Below are 21,204 nucleotides of genomic sequence, written 5' to 3' on the forward strand. Positions count from 1 at the left end.
AATTATTGTCTAGACAAAGGAATCTTCAACTTCATGGTTCTGAACACAGAATAAAAATGCATTAAGGCAAAAAATAAAAGTTTAAAAGAATGTCATCTGCGCTAGAATCTGGAGCTTTAAACACCTCACACTGATCTGTTGGAGAGAGAAAGAGTCCCAGTGGGAAAAGGAACATATTCCTATCTGAGATTCTGTGGCCTGCATACAGTATCACCCCATCCTGAGGATCAGCAGGGAGAGTGGGGGATGGCAGGAGAGTCCAGGTCCAGTCCAGTCAGATCCCCTCATTTTACCATAGCACTGGACCTGCAGCCTGGTATGGAAAAGTTTGAATTCTTGAGAGGCTTTCCTTATGAGTTAAATTTTTTCATGTTAATGGAGATAAATACTCCTATATTATGAATAGTTTCCTACTTAAAAATATTTGAAAATTAATTACAATTGGAATTATTAATAATACTTTGAATTATTTAGTGTGGAAAAATGGCAAAATAATGTTGAAATTATATTCATGGAAGAGAGTGAAAGTAACTATATTATAGATCATTAAAAAAAAAAAAAAACATTGTCACATGCTCTGCATGGAGTTTCAGTGGGTGAGGGGAGGCCAGATGAGGACCTGAGGACAAGCTCTGCAGGTCAGGCCCAGACCCTATGATGCAGACCTCCACACCTGAACTGGTGTGGAGGTGCACTCTGCTCAGAAATGAGTAAACATTTGAGAAAACCAAGAGTGACTTTCGTCTCCAGGGAAAGCAACTGCAATATACAAGTAAACATGGTGCATAAGAATATATAAAGTAATTTCATTAACTCTGTTTTCTTTCCACTTTTATCTCTTTATCATCCCACTCAATCTGAATTTTCAATAAATGGATAATTCCACCATGGTAACTGAATTTCTCCTCCTTGGCTCTCCTGATGGCTGGGATCTGAGTTTCCTCTATTTCACAGTATTCCCAATGACCTACTTGGGTACCTTGTTAGGGAACCTTCTCATCGTCACTGTCACCACTGCTGACCAGAACCTGCACACACCCATGTACTTCTTCCTCAGGAACCTGTCCATCCTGGACATGTGCTTCATTTCCATCACTGTCCCCAGTGCCTGTATCAACTCTCTCACTGCCATTTCAGTGACTGGTTGTGCAACCCAGATCTTCCTGGTCATTTTTTGTGCAAGTGTTGAACTTCTGTTTCTCACCATCATGGCCTGGGACCGCTATGTGGCCATCTGCCAGCCCCTCCAGTACCCTCTCATCATGAACCCTCAATTTTGTGTCCGCATGACCCTGGCTTCATTGCTCAGTGGTCTGCTGTATGCAGGTGTGCACACTGGGAACACATTTTGGCTGTCCTTCTGCAAGTCAAACGTGGTCCATCAGTTCTTCTGTGATGTCCCCTCTCTGCTGAGGCTCTCCTCTTCTGACACCACCAGCAACAAGGTCCTTATTCTTGTCTCTGCTGTGGTTATTTGTGGTGGTTCCTTCCTTCTTATTGTCCTGTCATATTTTTGCATATTTTCTGCTGTGCTGAAATTTCCCACCAGAGCCCCATGGAAGGCCTTCTCCACCTGCATCCCTCACATCCTTGTGGTGTCCATCTTCCTCAGTTCCATCACAGGTGTGTACCTGAGGTCCTCAGCAACCTCTGACACACTCGAGGACATGGTTCTCTCTGCCTTTTACACCATGGTTCCTCCCTTCCTGAATCCTCTCCTCTACAGTCTCAGGAACAAACAGGTAAAGGACGCTGTGAGGAGATTAATGGGAAGACAGTTGTTCTCAGGGAAATGATAAAGATGCTTTTCAGTACTATTCTTATTTCACTGTTTGAAGTTCTTAATTAGAGATCATGCTCTTCATAGCTAGGCTTCAGAAGTCATACTGCTTACTCTAATGTCACCTTATTGGGTCCTGGGTACTTCAACTTGTAAAATAATTTTTGTTTTAATTTATGAAATCATTTTTATTTATTCTTCATAAAATGTATAATGTTAGCAAATGCATCTTTAATTAATGAGTATAATTCAAGTTGTATGTTATAATCATTTGAGATTATATCTGTTTATGATTCACCAAATAGTTTGTAGTACTTCAATCAAGTAAAGTCACAGATGCAAACCTTACAAATCAATCATGAGAACAACCTGATATCATTTGACCATATTTAGTGATCTCATTTAGTGATGTGTGAAATAAATCTGGAAGGTCTCTGGTACACAATTGTGTCAATTTAAATACATTGGAAATACACAAAAATCAAATCCTAAAGAAGTTATAACCAAAAGTGTAGAGGGAATCATAGTAGCATTTCTCTCCTTCTGGAACATAGAAAAATAGAATAGTCCTTGTCCATGAAGTAAACAGAGGGCCATGGTTACCAACCCCTGTGTCCTGACAGTCAAATGCATCCCCTGGGGAAGACAAATTGCCTTCCTAGGCCTTGTTGGCTGCCAGTCTTTTTTATGTCCATAATTGACCCAGAGATGGGGACCAAACCTTGGGACTAAGTTGCAGTTGAGCATTCAGATGGTTGCCTCCACCATGTAACTTAATTCTGTAACATTTAAGACTTTGTCATGTCTGATAAAATGAAATGACAGACACTAATTATCTGACCTAAGTGTCTCCCCTATGTCAACTGTCAACTTTGTATAAGTATGTAATGTAAGCCTGTATCTATACATGTCCTCTAATGCCTTTTTGCAGTCTTTCATCCTCTCACACAGGTTATGTCTTTTTAAATATTTTAGTGGCCTAACTGGTATGTGTTTTGCTAGTTATTAATTGCAACTGACATATACTCACTGTCAAAGTATCTTGAAATTTTAATATAACAAAATAAGAAAAAAAGAGTTCATACATATTGTAGGCAATGCATCAAACTCCAAATTCTAAGAATGATTTTTTCACCAGTTCACTAATAAGAAAAAGTGTACAAAATTATTAATATATGTATTACCTAGGAAAATACAAAAATCTAAATATATGTGTATAATGAATAACAGAATCTCTTAACATTTGCAGACAAGGGAATACTTGTAGTCAGGACCAATGAGCACCCCAGACAATCAGCAGGAAGCCTTGACCTGCTGTAACAGGATCCAACCAGAACACAGGCTCCATCCACTGTGTCTGATTACTGGGTCTCCCTGCTCCAATGATCCCTGTTAGAGCAGAAGGCCCTTCAGAGCACCACAGATGACTTCTGTGACCTCCACTTTTACAACCATAACCTACTGAATCCTAATGAGTGGCATTCAAAATCTTACATGAGTTGAGGTGACAAGTAAATTAAGTTTAACTTTAATGTATAAATTTAGAAAAAAAATTAAATAGAATAACACCATTCCTATTGAGAGACATCCATCTTGGTGAAAGTCGTTGAATGTTTAACTTGTATTGTAAGATATTTTAACCAAAAAAGATGGTTGCAAAGGAGATGCAAATAACTAAATATTGGTACAAAGACTATGAAATCCCATATCTGATGTCAAATTATGCAAAGCCATGAAGATAACTTCCCAAGGACAGAAAAAAAAGAGAACATCAATTAAAAATAGATAATAGCAGCAGCTAATTAATAAGATATTTCTTTTGCATATAAAATAAGGAATTGTTTTAATCTATTTTCTGTGGTTCTTCTCTTGTTATTTATTAAATTATCTGCATCAAGAGACAATATCACCTTTACAGACATGGACATGGAAGAAGTAGTACTAAGCATGTGATTTAGTGTGGTCTACTGTTAAATGATTCAAAACAGAATGATAAGTAATGTCATTTTGACTTGGTGAAAGTGGCCATGTGAAGGCTCAGACTGGGGTGACAAAGGCATAGGTACTGAGTTTGGACACTTGGGTTCAAAGGGCAAGTCTCAGCAGCATGACTTGATGAGGCAGTTCCTAGGAGCAGACTGACAGCTGATGAGCTCACAATGGGCCCCAACTTACTGGATCTAATGAGTTTCCTGAGCAAATGCTCAAGTTACTCTGGTTTTTTGATTCTGCTTTCTTTCTTTCTTTCTTTAAATATTTATATTTCTTTTAGTTGTAGTTGCACACAATACCTTTATTTGTATGTGGTGTGAGGATTGATCAAACCCAGGGCCTCGCTAATGCTAGGTGAGTGTTCTACCACTGAGCCCCAGCACCAGCCCCTTGATTCTGCTTTCTCAGTAAGAACTTAAAGGACCCTACAGTTTGTTAGTGAATCTGGTGATGCAAAGCTGGAGTGTAGAATATTGGAGTGTAGAATATGACCAGGGATGGAAGTGACCAATTCAGATGTGTCCCAGTGTTCACTGAATCATCTGTGCAGATAGATATTTACATCAATATCAATTCAAAGTTTTAGATGTTCTTCTAATTTTTGTAATTTTATGGATGCAAACATAGTTGTTCAACATTTAAAAAATCAGAGATATACACAAACTTGAGCAGAGAAGTAGAAGCAGAGTCTAGTAAAAGTGTTGCATCTCCACCTGGTCCAGCAGCCAATCATGCTTGAGTCAAAGATAGAAAGGTTCCTTTCTAATGTACCAACAAAAGTGGATTTACTATGAGTAAAATTGCTCCTACTTTCATTTCAAGATACTGGTGCCAATGCAATGGCATGAAAGGCCACAGACTTCTATAGGACATAAGATTCCCAGTAAGACAGGATGTTCTTCCATCTTAAGAATCCTGCATCATGTCCAGATTTGCTCTGTCAAACTAACATGTGTCCAGCTCAGTCTACTCATCAGGGTGAATATTTTATGGTGTGTGGGGCATCAGTGTCACTTTTCCCCAATTTAGCAAGCCTTATTTAAACTTGGAATTGTATAGGATCTAGGATAAAAGATGGGGTGCAGAGTTTCCTTTCAAAAGTCAAATTGTTGATTTTTAAACTGGAATTGAGCTTTTATCCTACCTTAGTCACATCTCTTATGATGAAAGTGCAATATGCAAGGCCAGTATCAGTCCTGAATAGCTTAAGGGTTGATGTGAGTCTAAGAAGCAATCCCTGAGAACTACCCCTGCCTGGTCTAGGAGTAGGAAGCAACATTTTCTCAGCTGCTGGGACTACATACCAGTCGCTGTGGAAATGCAAATAATTTATTTTTGTTAAAATACCTCTTTAGAATTGTCTAATAGCACAGTGTGGGCCTCACTTTTCAAAGCTGGTATTTAGGTGGAGAAACTTCAGGTAGAAAGATCAGCAAACTGAATTAAACATAAGTAGAAAACTGCAACTAATGAGTTTACTGTGAGGTTCCCAGATAGAAGACTTGAATTTTGCTCACTGACATCCACAGTCCCTCTCTAAGCTTCATTTTTGTGAAATCTGGAGAAGTGCTTCTAGCCCATGACCCATGCTGGCTTCATGAAAGAAGGCTCAAATTGTGAGAAAATGCTAAGGAGTTTTAAATAAAAGAGACAAGACTCTAATTACCTTTAAAACCAGCTCCATCCTCAAGCCACCAAATGTGGTAGGGAGGTTTACTGAAGAGGATAGCAAGAGAGAGAACATGTCAGGTAGTGGACTTTTATTGGGGAACAAGAAATTTTGGGGAAAATACCATCCAATGGAGAGTAAGGGAGGCAGCATCCCAAGGTCAGGAGTGATGATTGGACCTTCGGGGCATTTGACAGACATGCCTCTGCATGGACAAGCCTTCAGACCTGGAGAAGGGTGGGGAAAGTTCTGCACAGCTGTGTCTAAGCGCCTCTCACCCAGCCAGGGAGCTAACTCAAATCATGTGCGAGGATGGCCTACCACAGTGGCTAAAGTCTACAGAAGGCCCACGTGCTATTTCAGCAGTCCCTCTCCATTCTGGCTTTTACTTACTGGGTTTCATGGAATTGCAGTCACATGCACTTAGGGTATTTTCATCTAAAATGCTGTATCCTGTTTGAATGGAGTCAGTTAGAAACATAAATAAATCACCGCCAAATCTTAATAACAAGTATATCTTGGTGGCACTCAAAGAGAAATATGGACAAGCACAACATTGGCTTGACTGTTTTAGGCAGATCCTGAGTCAAATCAAACCACATTTGTCTTTTTTGTGGAGAAAGTAGGAACATTAAGAATAAGATGACAAGAGTGACAGGAAAGAAGAGCTCCAATTGGTAAAAATACCGTAATGCATCCAGAGTCTTAAACAGGAGGACAGCAAAGCAAAGAGCTCAGACAGGAGAAAGAGCACTCAGTCAAGGAACTGTGATCTGCAACTTCAGCTGGGGAAGGGGCCCGCTTGGTGTCTCAGGACCCTGGAAAGGCTTCCCTCTGCATGACAGTGAACACTGGCTCTGCAATTACCTTTACAGAGTACAGTAAAGTACTCCTGGTTTGACAGCCTGTAGTCATTTCCAGGATGACTGCTTAGTTTTAAGTCTGAAGGAGGAGTCCACAGGGCACACGTCAGGATCTTACTGACACACTAGCTAACCACAGTTGATGAAGGCCCTTTTCAAATGGACCCAAAATCCAGATTTCTCTGCAGCCTCTTCTAAAACTGTAGTCTCTTACCTGTGGGGAGCATTTGTCATTGTCAAGAAGTTTAAAACCATCATATATGAGCTCCTTACTGTCTAACAGCCATTCACTTGGTTTGACTCTCTTCTTTTTGGTGCTAACTATGAGCAAGCAAAAAAAAAATAAGTGTCATCTTGAAGAGTGATGTGGGTGTCACCCTAGTGGGATCCCCTGTTCTACTTTCCATGTCACTTCAGGAAACCAGTGGCCAAGCTCACGGCCACAGCAGAAGTACCATCCACCTTGTGTCTCCATGCACCTGGGCAGCATCCTCACGGGGAAGCAGGAGGCTGTGTCAATGAGCCCACCTCCACTCACAGGCTGCACCCACACACCCTCACCTCAGAAACACTGCCCTCTGTTGGGTTGGTTCCTGCTGTCCTTGTTTCAGTATCCGCCCATCAGTACCAACTCACAATCATGAGCCCTGACTGAGGGAACAAGTCTCCATGGAACCATGAAACCCCAGAGACCCAGCTTTCCAGCACATTCCTCACATGAGCCAGGATGCAAACCTTGACTCCAAGTGAATCTTAAGATGGGTTCTGTTAGAAAAAGCCATTGAAGTTCTGCCAAAGCTACACAGAAACTGTTAAGTGTTGCCAGCCATCTGGAAAAGACACACAGTCTTCTACCAGCATGACTGTGCACCAAGGAAAATAAAATAATGAGACTTTTTTGGGCTCTCTGACACGGGCAGTTGATTTTTTCCCACTATAATTTAGTACAGGCTACTGGAAGTAAACTTCTTTCACCTGGTAAGACCAAAAACACACCCTCAGTGTCCTGTCAGGTAAATATCGACATTTCAGCCTTACATCAGGATTTTTAGCAGAGACTTGACAACCTGCACCATCTCCAGGACTAGCAATTGTTGATTGTGAAATACTGATTGGACCCACCAAGCAAGAAGCAGGAACTGCTCTTGGCTGTCTGACAATAATTTGTGTGTCAGAAACAGAATAAAAACAATAAAAGCTCAGGGTCTCACATATCAGGAAAACAGCTGGGATATCATAGTCTGGGTCATTAGATTTGCCCTCTTATGTGAAGTATAAGTCATTGTATCTGGTCTCTTCTACAACTGAAAGGAGTCACACTGGGTAGAGAGCTGCTCTGAACTTGCAAGACATCCTACTAGTTGCATGGATATGCTACTTCAGCCCACTGACCAGGTGGCCATGAAGCTTCTGACTCTCAGTGGGAAAGAGAAGAGAGGGCTCTGTGGCAAGTCCAAGCTGGCATGCAAACTTCTCAGTCACTTGAGCCCTAGGCTCCAGCAGAACCAGACATGTCTGAAGTGACAGTGACTTTCAGTGACACCGCTCAAAGCATTTGGAAGGTCCCTATAGGTGAAGCACACTATGGATACTTCAGTTTTTGTAGCAGATTCTTGCCATATTCTGTGAATACATTTCTTTATTTTAATTGGTATATATTAATTAATTTAAAATGGAGCTTTGTAGAGACACAAAGCACTACAGGAAACCAGCATGAAGAAATGCATGCTGAGCACCAGAGGATGAGTCCTGGAGTGAGGAAAGGAATCTTGAGTTCATGCACTTGCCACAGCTTAGAGGAGAAGAACTACAACCTCTGTTCAGACCAGTAATGTGCAAAGCGAAGGTATCTGTGGGAAGTTATGAAACAGGCATGAAATCATCTTCCTGAAACTTCTACTTAGCAAGGAAGACTTCAGGACAAACAGATGAGATAGAGCAAGAGCATGCATCCAATAGGATAGGGAGAAGAGAAATTGCCATTGTCATTGTCTGATATATAGAACTCACACACACCTGTGCAAACACACACCCAAAAATAATAATTGCAAAATTGATAGCACATTTAAAATAAAATTTTATTTTATTTACTCTGGCTTGGGGTGGTGTGATATCTTTTAACCACTATTATCAGTCACATGTATCCCTGGTGCACAAAGAAAGTTAAATATATATGGAGAACTTCATCGTCTTTAGATCTGTATCATAAGTAAACATAGTTTTTGTTTGTTTGTTTTTATTGGTTGTTCAAAATATTACAAAGCTCTTGACATATCATATTTCATACATTAGATTCAAGTGGGTTATGAACTCCCATTTTTACCCCAAATACAGATTGCAGAATCACATCGGTTACACATCCACATTTTTACATGATGCCATATTAGTGACTGTTGTATTCTGCTACCTTTCCTATCCTCTATTATCCCCCTCCCCTCCCCTCCCATCTTCTCTCTCTACCCCATCTACTGTAATTCATTTCTCTCCTTGTTTTTTTTTCCATTCCCCTCACAACCTCTTATATGTAATTTTGTATAACAATGAGCGTCTCCTTCCATTTCCATGAAATTTCCCTTTTCTCTCCCCTTCCCTCCCACCTCATGTCTCTGTTTAATGTTAATCTTTTCCTCCTGCTCTTCCTCCCTGCTCTGTTCTTAGTTTCTCTCATTATATCAAAGAAGACATTTGGCATTTGTATTTTAGGGATTGGCTAGCTTCACTTAGCATAATCTGCTCTAATGCCATCCATTTCCCTGCAAATTCCATGATTTTGTCATTTTTAGTGCTGCGTAATACTCCATTGTGTATAAATGCCACATTTTTTTTTTATCCATTCATCTATTGAAGGGCATCTGGGTTGGTTCCACAGTCTAGGTATTGTGAATTGTGCTGCTATGAACATCGATGTGGCTGTATCCTGTAGTATACTCTTTTAAGGTCTTCAGGGAATAGTCCGAGAAGGGCAATAGCTGGGTCATATTGTTTGAATTGCTTAAGTTTAGGAAGATAAATTTAATATATAGCATCTGCTTTTTATCTCCAATATTTTACAAGGAGAAATTTTTTCAAAATTATAGTTGTATACAAGAGTAACTTTATTGATCAATGTAGATGTTAGATATTTTAAAGAATATGAAGAAAGAACTAAAGTTGAGGAAATTATGCTTCCTCCTGACTAATCATTTTCTTGTAGTGTCAGCTGCCGGTGGGCACCCATTGGCACCACCAATGAGGCCCAACCTGGCCAGCAGGTGGCCTCCTACTGCAAGGTCCAACACATCTACTTTCTATCTTCTGTGTCTAAAAATCTGAAAAATTTCCTCCAAAGAATCTATAATAAATTGCATTTATAACACATTGCATAATGCTAATTCATTTTCAAGCAATCCATTTCATGACACCAATGTGAAACTTTGACTTTGCATGCAGCTCAACACTGATTTTGATGTAGACTATCATGTTAATTTGAAGTCTGCTCATGAACAGTTAGATGAAAAAATAAACACTTGATCTTTTGATTTGGTATGCTGACATCTTTTCCCATGTTGCAAAAATCTCTCTTAAATGACTGGAATTTCATTTTACTTTTTGGAAATCATTTTTAATATTAATGCATGCTATAATTTAACTACCTACACAATGTCTAGCATATAAAGATTGCAGTAAATATGTTGATCTAAGAAAATGAAATAGACCAATACTTTGAACTTCAAATCTAATTTTGACTCATTTCAATTTTTATTTTATTTTTTAGTTGAGATGTAGTGTCTGTATGTGTTAGACAGAACACCATGTTAACGTGATTCCCTGCCAAACGTGTGATGATCAAAACTGAGCAACCTCCTTAGACCTTTGCCTTCCTGTATGCTGGGCATGCAATCCTCCTCTTCTCCAGTCCTTCTGAGACCTCGCCCCACCTGCTCTCTCCAGTAGCTTCCCACTGCCCTAAGGCAAGTCCAGGGCCCAGTCCCCTCTTCTCACTGGCTGGGTGGCCACCCTGACACTTCTTTCTGTCCTCCCTTCCCAGGCCTTCCGTGTCTTAAGTGATACCACCCCGTTCTCTTCTTCCCTCAGATCTGCTTTTCAGCTTTCACAAATGATTTTGAGTGTGTGGTGTCTGCTTTCTGGGTCCACTTTATTCCACACAATGACCTCCCTTCCACCAGTCTGTGTCCAGCATCAAGCGACAACATTTCACGATTTTTCACCCTGAGTACCATTCTTTGTGACCATATTCCACACATTTCTCCATTCACCCACTCAGGGGTATCCAGCTGGAGGCCATGCTTCAGCTTCAAGGATTAGACCATCATGAAACCGTTATCGAGATGATGTTTCTTGCTAGCATTTTTCATACTCAGACTGAATATTGTAAGTAAAACACTGTAATAAATAAGTTCATAAAAAGATGCCTCGATATTTAAGTTTTTCTAATTCATTTTCATTATAAGTAACACATAATAATTTTGCCATTAATGAGATTCATTGTGAAAATGAATAGTAAATGTGGCTCTACCAGAAAACTTCTAGAACTAGTAAATGAATTCAGACAAGTAGCAGGATATAAAATATAAATCAAAGGCATTTCTGTATATCAGTGACAAATCCTCTGAGAAGGAAATGAGGAATACCACCCCATTCACAATAACCTAAAAAAAAAAAAAATAAGACACTTGGGAATCACCTTAGCGAAAGAGGTGAAAGACCTATACAATGAAAACTACAGAACCCTAAGGAGAGAAATCAAAGAAGACCTTAAAAGATGAAAGATCTACCTTGCTTTTGGATAGGCATACTTATTATTATCAAAATAACCATACTACCAAAGCGCTATACATATTTAATGCAATTCTGATCAAAATCCCAATGGCATTCCTCATAGAAATAGAAAAAAAAGAAATCATGAAATTCATCTGGAAATATAAGAGACCCAGAATAGCTAAAGCAATCTTTAGCAGGAAGAGTGAAGCAGGTGTTATTGCTATACCAGACCTTAAACTATAGTACAGAACAACAATAACAAAAACAGGATGGTACTGGCACCAAAACAGACTGGTAAACCAATGGTACAGAATAGAGGACACAGAGATTAACCCACAAAATTACAATTATCTTATATTAGACAAAGGTGCCAAGAATATGCACTGGAAAGAAGATAGCATATTCAACAAATAGTGCTAGGAAAACTGGAAATCCATATGCAAAAAATGAAATTAAACCTCTATCTCTTACCATGCACAAAAGTTAACTCAAAAATGGATCAAGGACCTATGAATTAATAGAAGAAAAAGTAGACCCTAATCTCCATCAAGTGAGATTAGGCCTCAACTTCCTTAATAAGATGTCTATAGCACAAGAATTAAAACCAAGAATCAATAAATGGGATGGAATCAAACTAAAAAGTTTCTTCTCAGCAAAGAAACAATCTGTGAGGTGAACAGAGACCTACATCCTGGGAGCAAATTTTTTCCCCTCACACATCAGATAGAGCACTAATCTGTAGGATATATAAGGAAGTCAAACAGCTAAGCACTGAAAAAATAAATAACCCAATCAATAAATGAGCCAAGGACCCGAACAGACACTTCTCAGAAGATGATATACAATCGATCAACAAATATATGAAAAAAAACTGGCCTAGACATTCTTGACTGTTCAAATCTCCACTAAGCAAGTTTCTAAGCAGTGACTTGAGACTATGCAGGTTACTTGTTAAATGTCACCACTTATTTTTGGCCTCTCAATTTACCCAGGGGATCAAGTGATAAGCTCATGCCCCAGTGTTTAGAAACAAGCAAGCACAGTATCTCTGCAAAGCTATATCAATAATGCATGTGCCAGGAAAGGGTCCTCAGCAAATGCTGTTGGTCACCCCTCAACTGTCACTGATGGAGGAAATGAGGCTGAAGCCACCATCACACTGAATAGATTTATGCAGATTCTTCTCTGGGTGGTCTCTGATTTAACTAATGTCTTCCCACGTAATCTTTCTGAGCAGAAAATAAAAACTAAAGAAAAAGAGAGGCCTCTGGAGCACTCCTGTGAGAAAACATGGTCCCAGGGAGCAGGGGAAGGGGAGGCCCTGTGCTGGGTGCATACGCCCCTACAGGGGGTGGTGCCCTCTACAGGCTGGACTTCAGCCGGCTGGCTTCTTGTGCGCAAGTTTTCACATATGGCCCAGGCCTTAAGTATATATTCCACTTGACACTTATATTTTCAAACAGTGAAATAAATATGGAAAAATCCAAAATTTCAAATGACAGCATTTTATACACTTAAAGAATGTGCAATTAAATATTACCTTTGCAAATGTTCATGAAAATTAAAGGATTAATGGAAAATAAATTTTAAAAAATCATGTGTACCCAAAAGAGTAGAGACAAAAATTCATAGAAGAAAACTACAAAATTGTTCAGGCAAAGATTTTTAAAAAGCAAACTATATTTTTACTGGAAAAACTCCATCTGGTGCAACAACAACTGAAAACAGGAGAAAACAGCAACTAAAGATAATGACTGACAGCCAGAAGTATCCAAGTCCTAAGTCCATGGCTCCATTCCAGTGGTGATAGAGCTTCATCAAATGCTCTTTCTTCAAAATACAGGCACTAGATGTGTTTTTGCACATGACAAAAAATTGGAAAGCTTCCTTCAAACATTAAACATGACTACAGAACTTGATATTCCAATAAAACCAGATGTCACTTAATATATAAAATATACAGAGAAGAAACTCACTTATGAGCATCAGTAGAACATTCTACCAAACTTCTAAATAAAGTGGGGGATGCACAATGACTCATATACAGACACATGAACACACAAACACACACACACATACACACACGCACACACAATGCAGCAAATTGGAGATTAATTGACAAAAATAAGAGGTGGAAGCTTTATAGAACATGATACAATGTGTACCTGGGCTTCTAAGACAGTGCCTGCCCTCCACATGCCCAGTGTCCCTGGACTGAAACAACAATCTCTCTTCACCCTGAGGATGATATCACCAGGAATTACTGAGGGCAAAGACTGAGAAAGATGGAATCTCAGTTCAATTCCCATGCCCTGTGAACATATATGTTAATTCCATAAAACAAAATTATTTGGATATTGCAACCAAGTAGATGTGTTGTAGGAAGCTATGGGAACATCCAGCAAGCAGTATCAAAGCTCAGACTACAGTCTTCATGTGGGTTTATCTCAGGTTAACTTCCTTCTATTCTCTTGCTTTACCTGCTACACACCACAATGACCATTCTTTAATATTCCACAATGAACAAGTAAAACTCTTATATGGAACTTGAGATATTTTTTAAAAAGTGAAAGAGGATTGGCATATATATGAAATATAATCTATATTGCTGCTGTTTTCATTCATTTCCATATTATAATTAAAAACAACTAATGCTCTGTTTTGAATGTGTTTTGATATTTCCTTTAAAGTTTTATGTGCTAGAAGAATGGTCCTCAGTTAAACTATAGAGGTGGTGTTTATCCTAAAGAATTAAAGTCAGCATACTGCACTGATACATGCATACCCATGTTCATAGCAGCACAATCCACAATGACCAAACTATGAAAACAGCCCAGCTGTCTCTCCTTGGACAAATGGATAAAAACTTTTGTGGCAATATATACAAAAATTTATTCATTCATAAAGAAGCATGAAATTATGGTCATTAGGAAAATTAATGGAGCTTGAGAAAATTAGATTAAGTAAAATAAGCCAAACTCAGAAAATCAAGGGCCATATATTTTCTCTCAGATGTGTAAGCTAGAAAGGACAAAAAGGTGTGTGGGGGTGGATCTCATGAAAATCAAAGGGAGATCAGTAGAGGAAAGGTGCAGTGGAGGAAGGAGGAGAGGAAAAGGGAAATATTGGGTATGCTATTGACCAAATTATATTGTTGTAGGTACATATGAATCTGTGACCATTTATCCCATCATGTACCACTGTAATGCAACAATGAAAAATAGAAAACAAAACAGTTCTGAGGTGGTGAGGCCTTGGGTGATTCCATCATCTGAGCAGCACCGTCTGACGAGATTGAGGCAGTCCTATAGGACGAGATCCCTTCATGTGGAACCAGGTTTTTATAAAATAGTGAGCTCAGTTCCTTCGTTCCCTCATAATTCCTGGCTTACACAGTGTCCCTTCCTCGCCTGACCAATTCTCTTTGTGGTTTTTCATTGTTTTGGCATATCCAGTGGTGATACCATGATGTTTGGACCATGATATCTTGACTTCCCAGCCACCAAAATGGTAAGCCAGTTAATTTTGTTTCCTTTAGACATTACCCGAAACTGTATACTCTTACAGCAACACAAGAACCAAGAAAACTCTTCTTTAAACAAAATTATGAGAAGTCAGCAAGATCATGGGCTATGAAGTCAGAAACAATCAATCCACATGGAAATATTGAAAATCTATAGACTGACCAAAATAGACTTTTGAGAATTATGGACACTCTTCAATGACCTATATTAACCCAGTGGATGTCCAATCACCAAAAACACACATCAAGTAAGTTGGGAATTTTGTAGAGTCTTTTTTTTCTTTCTTTCTTTTTATGTTTTTTAATCTTTATCACATCATGACATAGACAAGAAGAGGTAGTCCAATTCCCAGTTTCCTCCCTTGGAAATAAAGGGACAGAATTTGATGTATTCTTTCATGTTTATGGAATATCTCAGGAGTTACTTCTATATCACTTGGCTCACAGGTCAAATAGTAATAGTGGCAAAGTTGGCTGCCAAAGTGAGAAACTGCCAATTGCTCTGACAGGTACAACAGGAATGAAAGATAAAGACCTGCAGATATGTGAGGGCAAGAGATCTTAGGCCAAAGAACATAAAAGAACAATCAGTTACTGAGAAGAAAAATAGATAAGAATCTCAGAAAAATGAAGACATTTAAAGCATCCATGAACTTGGGAGGATTGTGGGGAGACACGTGCATAGGGAAGGAAAGACACATGCTGAGAAAAGATGCCCTCAGTGAGCCTTCAATCAAGCAGGTTTCTAGCACACAGAGAGCCAGGCTTCAATGACAGCTGATGTCTTATAGTTGATGTCTTATATAAAGCCCATTTGTCAACAAAAGATCACAAGACACATAAAGAAATAGGGAAATGTGTCCCATTAAAAGAACAAAATTAATCTACAAATACTAATGTAAAGACACTAACTTCAAATTTACTAGACAAAGACTAAATATCCATTGCTTTAAATAATTCAAAAATATAAGGGAAAATACTAAGAGAGTATGAAAGCAAAAAGAAAAATATACATGAAAAATAAGAATACTAAGAATATTGTAGAAGTTATAAAGTAAAGTAAATTGAAAAATTCTGAAACCAAAACTGCTAAACGAATTGAAAAATGTAGTAAAAGTTTCAATGTCAAATTTAAACACATAGGAAGAAAAATCTAGAATTGGAAGATGGTTAAATTGAAATGATCAAGTCTAACAAACAAAAAGAAAAGAAAATGAAAACAGCAAACATTCTTAGAAACTCACAGGATAATATCAAATTGTAGAGGAAGAAATTAAGACCTTCTTAAAAATAAAAAAATTACCTATTTAAAGATATGATATGTACATCCAAGACATTCATGTACTCCAATAAATCCAGAGATGAAGACAAAGAGTCATAAGTATCAAAGCGTCTAAAGCCAAAGGTAAAGAGAATATTAAAAGGCATAAGACAAAAGCAGCTCATCATACAAAACTAATCCTCTATAATATTACTGGTCAGTATCTCAGTAGAAACTTTGCACACTAAAGAACAGTGGTTTGATATATTTAGCACAGGAAAATAAAACCCATCAGTTAAGAATTCCCTATATGACAAAACTATCATCTATCTCCTTAAAATAAGAGAGAAATAATGATACTCTATGAAAAAAAGGAATCAACTTAATTAGTACTATACAGATCCAACAAGATATGGTTAAAATAAAAATAAAATGACTCTAGATAGTGATCTCTAGACATAAAAAAATAAAATTCTCTGGTAAAGGAAAATATAAAAACTATTAATATTGGTATTTCAGTTTATTACTCCACATTTAACTTTTCTTAGGAATTAGAACACAAAAGCAAAAAAAATGATTTTAGGTCTGTTAATTGGTAGACCATATGTGACATCAATAATATAGTGTATAAGGTCAAAACTAAGAGAGTAGAACTTTTGTACATGATCAAATTTAAGTTGTTATCTGTTTAAAACATATAGTTATAAACCAAGATAAACTAAGATTGATAGATGTAATTCCCAAAATAACCATACACACACACACACACACACACACACACACAATATCTATATGTATTGCTTCAATATAAATGAGAAGTGAATCAAACATCACTACAAAAATAATCAAACACAAAGGACATAAATAAAGGAATGAATAAAAATGAAAAAAGCTCCAAGACATACAAAAAACAATAAATGGCAAAAAGAAGTCCTTCCCGTCATTAATATCATTAAAATTAACTGGATTTGATTATCTAATCAAATCGCACACATCAGAAAATAGGATTTTAAATATCATACAACCTTGTTCTGTCTCCTAGAGTATTGACTCAGATCTTAGTCCACACATAGGATAAGACCAAAAGGATGAAGAATGCATAAACAGCAACCCAAAGAGTCCAGGGTGCTACAACAATGTAAGAATGAAATTAATTCAAGGTCAAAAACTTTTAAAAATACAGTGATCATTACATAATGATAAAAGTGTTAATGTACAGGTGGGATTAACAATCAAGAGAACATACATACCATGTATCAGAGCTTCACAATAAATTAAGAAAGATTAGGCATGAAGAAAAGAGAGATACAGCTCTGAAATAATATTCATACACTTCAACATCCAACTCTATTCAACTAGTAGCTCCAACAGACAGAGAAGAAATAGGAACACAGAAACTAGAAGAGCCACCCCAGTCCTACATACCCAACTCCACCCAGTAATGGGGAAGGCATGGACTTGGGTTCACAATGGATTGCAACTACATAGCGAAGACAGAATGGCAAAATATGGTAAATATACAAATATGTGTAAATTAACATTGTCTCCTACGAAAATAAGAGGTCAGAAAAGAAGTTGCCTTCTCTACCAGAAAATCTCCTTATAAAAATGAAGTAAAAGCACAACACACTGAAATTGAAAGGATGCAGAGAGAACAGTGGGAAAGGGAGATTTGTATTTGAAAATACTCAGACTCATAAAAGAAAGATTTCATATCAGTCACTTAACTTTACACACTGAAGACATAGAACAAGAGAAACAAATTAGACACGAAGTTAGTAGCAAGTGGAGTAATAGAGATAAAATAAAAGGAAAATAAAATACAAAATCCTCAAGAAAAATCAATAAAACTTAGATTATTGATTCTTCAAAACAAAAATTTAAAGGAATGACACCAATCTTAGCAAATCAGCAAGATTCTCACACAAAAATGATAAAAAATAAAAACATTGAAAAGGCCTGGCGATGGAGCTCAGTGTTAGGGTGTCTTGTGTTCAATTCCTAGTACCACAAAAAAATAACTTTTATAAAACTTATACAAAAACAAAAGGCAGAAAATATATCCTAACACATTTTTTGAGACTAGTATTACCTCATAGAAAGCCAAAGTCAAATTAGGAAAATTAAACCCAAAACAGATAGCCCTTATGAGTATTTTTAAAATCATACACCTTGGTACTTATCCAAAATAACTAAACCAGTGTACTACAATGAAATAGGTTTATCAATGTTTACAGCAGAGCAATTCACTCTGGCCAGTCAAGGACCCACCCAGAAGCCCACCAACAGATGACTGGATTAAGAAAATGTGGTACAAACACACAGTGGGGTTTGACTCAGCCACAAAGAGTAAGGATATCATGGCCCTTTCAGGTGAATGGATGGAACTGGTGAACATCATGCTAAGTGAAGAAGACAGACTCAGAATTCAAGAGTTGAGTGCTTTCCCTAAAGTGTGGAAGAGCAAAATTAGTAAAAAAGTGAGGATATCATGAATGTAGAAGGAAATCTATAGAGTAAAGGTCAGGAGTTGAGGGGAGTGAGGAAGGATGGGAAAAAGATCAAACTATTGTATGTTCATATGTGAATATATCCTAGTGAATTCCACCTTCAAAACATCAAATGAAAAAAAAATGAATGGAAGGAATATCAGAAGAGCAGATGAAAGGGAATGTGGGGAGGGAGGCGAGTAGAGAAAAAGGAGACACTAGGGAGTGGATTAGAAGAAACTATGTCCCATGCTGTACAACTGTGCCATTATAATCCCCAATATTATGAATAACTAGACTGCACTAATAAAATATTGAAAAATGATATCAAAAAGAGTTTAAAAGCACAATAAAAGTGTTACTCAGCAAAATAAGTGGTGTGTATCCCTAAATTCAAGAGAGTTTCAATACACACAAACACACACACACACACACACACACACAAAAAAAAAAAAAAAATCTCTCAATGTCACAAACAGGCTAGGAGTCATAAGGGAGAGAAATTACTGATGATTCTCTCCACTGGTGGAGAAGAAGCATTCTGTAAAACTCAGTATTTTCATGATCAGATATTAAACTGGAAATTCAAGGAAATAGGAATCCACAAAGAGAAACATTAGGAACAGAGAAATAATGTGAATCGTAAGAAGTAAACACTAAGAAGAAAACTACCTCCAAATAGTCAGAATCTCATAGTAAATACCACAGCAAAGATAATGACCAACTCTGAGCATCTGGGAGGTTCTTTTAAGATAAGAATAAGACAAATTTCCTGCTTTCACTATTTTCACTTAATGAAGTACTGAATGTCACAGACAGAATTATGAATTAAATAAAAATAAATAAAAGACATCTGACAAAATAACTGACAGAGTAAAATTATCTTAATTTGCCACCATAACATGATCTTTAGTGTTAAAAAAAAACAGTTTTCACAACAAACTGTAAGAATTACTAAATCAGTGCAGCTAAGTTGCGGAATACAAAACTAATAGAAACAGACATTTATCTATATAACATAACCATGAGCAATCAGAGGAGATAAAGAATTCCATTGTAGTAGCATCCAAAAAATAAACATGATCTTCTTTTGCTCAGATTTCCTTCCAATGTTGACTTGAGGTCTCTCCCTTGACAGTGGCCAGAGGCCAAGGTTGGCACTCCCTGGATGAGCTCTGACTGACATCAGGTTCAAGTGTGTCAGACAGAGGGCAGAGGGGGAAGAGAAAGTCCAGTGCACGACACAGAAGAATTGTACTGCTCTCCTATGCTCATGTCCCAGAGGTGTTATAGGTGCCCACTGAGAGTTGGAAATGACAGGGAGTTGGAGTCAAGTTCTAGGGGAGACACCATGGGATTCTGCCTTTACCAAGGTCAATGGGCAATATCCATAGGCTTCCCCAGGGTACTGGCTAATTAAAAAACATAATAATAATAACACATGCGAATGGCGACATTTGTTCACCTAACTGTGGTGCTGGCCAGTAGGTTGGTAGTTGCAGGGGTGTTGGGTTGGGGCTCAATGTGATGGGAAACCAGCTGCCTCATCTCCACGACAATATGAGGAAAGCTTGTTTCACTCAGGGCAAAGGCAGGGTGCACCTGGGCTTCAAAGTGTTTAAAAAATTAAAAAATGCACACCAAGGCAGCAACTGTACTAAGCAAGGGTACAATAATAAAACATTCAGGAATCAACTTGAACAAGGAGGTTACAGTCTCATGTGCAGAAATCTCCAAAATGCTACAGAAAGTAGTCACAGTAGACATGGATGAATGGAAATGTATTCCACACCCATGTAGTTGAAGACTTGAACAACAACTTTGATAGAAATGTTCAAATTTGATAGAAATTCAGAGAACTTTGATAGAAGTGTTCAAGTGACCTAAAGATATTTCTCTAGATGAGATAAACAAATTGATTATGATAAGTTCAAATTATAATAAATGCTGAAGAGGATATGGGTAAAGGGAACACTTCACACTGTTGGTGGGACTGTAATTTAGGACAACCACTATGGAAATCTGTATGGAGGTTCCACAAAAGACTGGGCATGGAACCACCATTTGACCCAGGAATACCACTCAGTATTTGTCCTAAAGAATTAAATTAATCACTCTACAGTGATACATGCAGACCCATATTTATAGCAGCACAATCCACAACAGCCATACTATGGAACCAAGCCTAGGTGTCAAACCATGGATGAATGGATAAAGAAAATGTGGTGTATGTACATGATGGAGTTTTAGTCAATTATGAAGAAAAATGAGATTATGTCATTTGCAGGAAAATGGATGGAACTTTAGATCATTGTGCTGAAGGAAATAAGCCAAACTCAGAAGGTCAAGGGTGTGTTTCTCTCATGAGTAGAAGTAGATAAAAAGAAAGAAAGAAAGAAAAAAAGAAAGAAAAGAAAAGAAAGAAAGAAAACATGAGGGAATCTCCTGAATATAGAAGGAATATCAGTAGAGTAGAGCCAATATCATGAGAGGGAGGAGGAGGAAAAGAGAAATACTGAGGAATGATATTTACCAACTTATATTGTTATATTGTGTGTATGTGTGAATATGTAACAATAAATTCCACTAGTATGTAAAGCTATAATGCACTAATAAAAACACATACAAAAGAAGATTAAATAATATATCATACAAACTCAATCCCAATTTACAAAATTATATTTAAAATTCTTTATCATCACAAAGATTGATTTATTATTTCAAAACATCAAATGTTGTTTAGTCTTATTTGAGAAGAGACATGTATCATAAGACCTTAGGGCTTCACAAGTCTAAAGATGAAGAAGCATCAAAAACAATAACAGAAGAATGTTTCCCATTTAGAAATATGGGAAAAGATAGATAA

General features: G+C 37.6%; 1 protein-coding gene across 1 annotated transcript; it reads left to right on the top strand.

Moving 5' to 3' along the window:
• The first annotated feature begins 887 nt into the window (after positions 1-887).
• On the top strand, positions 888-1,796 carry LOC143387565 (olfactory receptor 14C36-like). The gene has a single exon (XM_076841898.2). The coding sequence runs from the start codon at positions 888-890 to the stop codon at positions 1,794-1,796; it is 909 nt and encodes a 302-aa protein (XP_076698013.2).
• Positions 1,797-21,204: the final 19,408 nt, after the last annotated feature.

This window comes from Callospermophilus lateralis, chromosome 5 (assembly GCF_048772815.1).
Source record: "Callospermophilus lateralis isolate mCalLat2 chromosome 5, mCalLat2.hap1, whole genome shotgun sequence".
Taxonomy (NCBI): Eukaryota; Metazoa; Chordata; class Mammalia; order Rodentia; family Sciuridae; genus Callospermophilus; species Callospermophilus lateralis.

Coding starts and splice junctions, on each gene's coding strand:
- LOC143387565 (XM_076841898.2), top strand. CDS start 888: ATGGTAACTGAATTTCTCCTCCTTGGCTCTCCTGATGGCTGGGATCTG.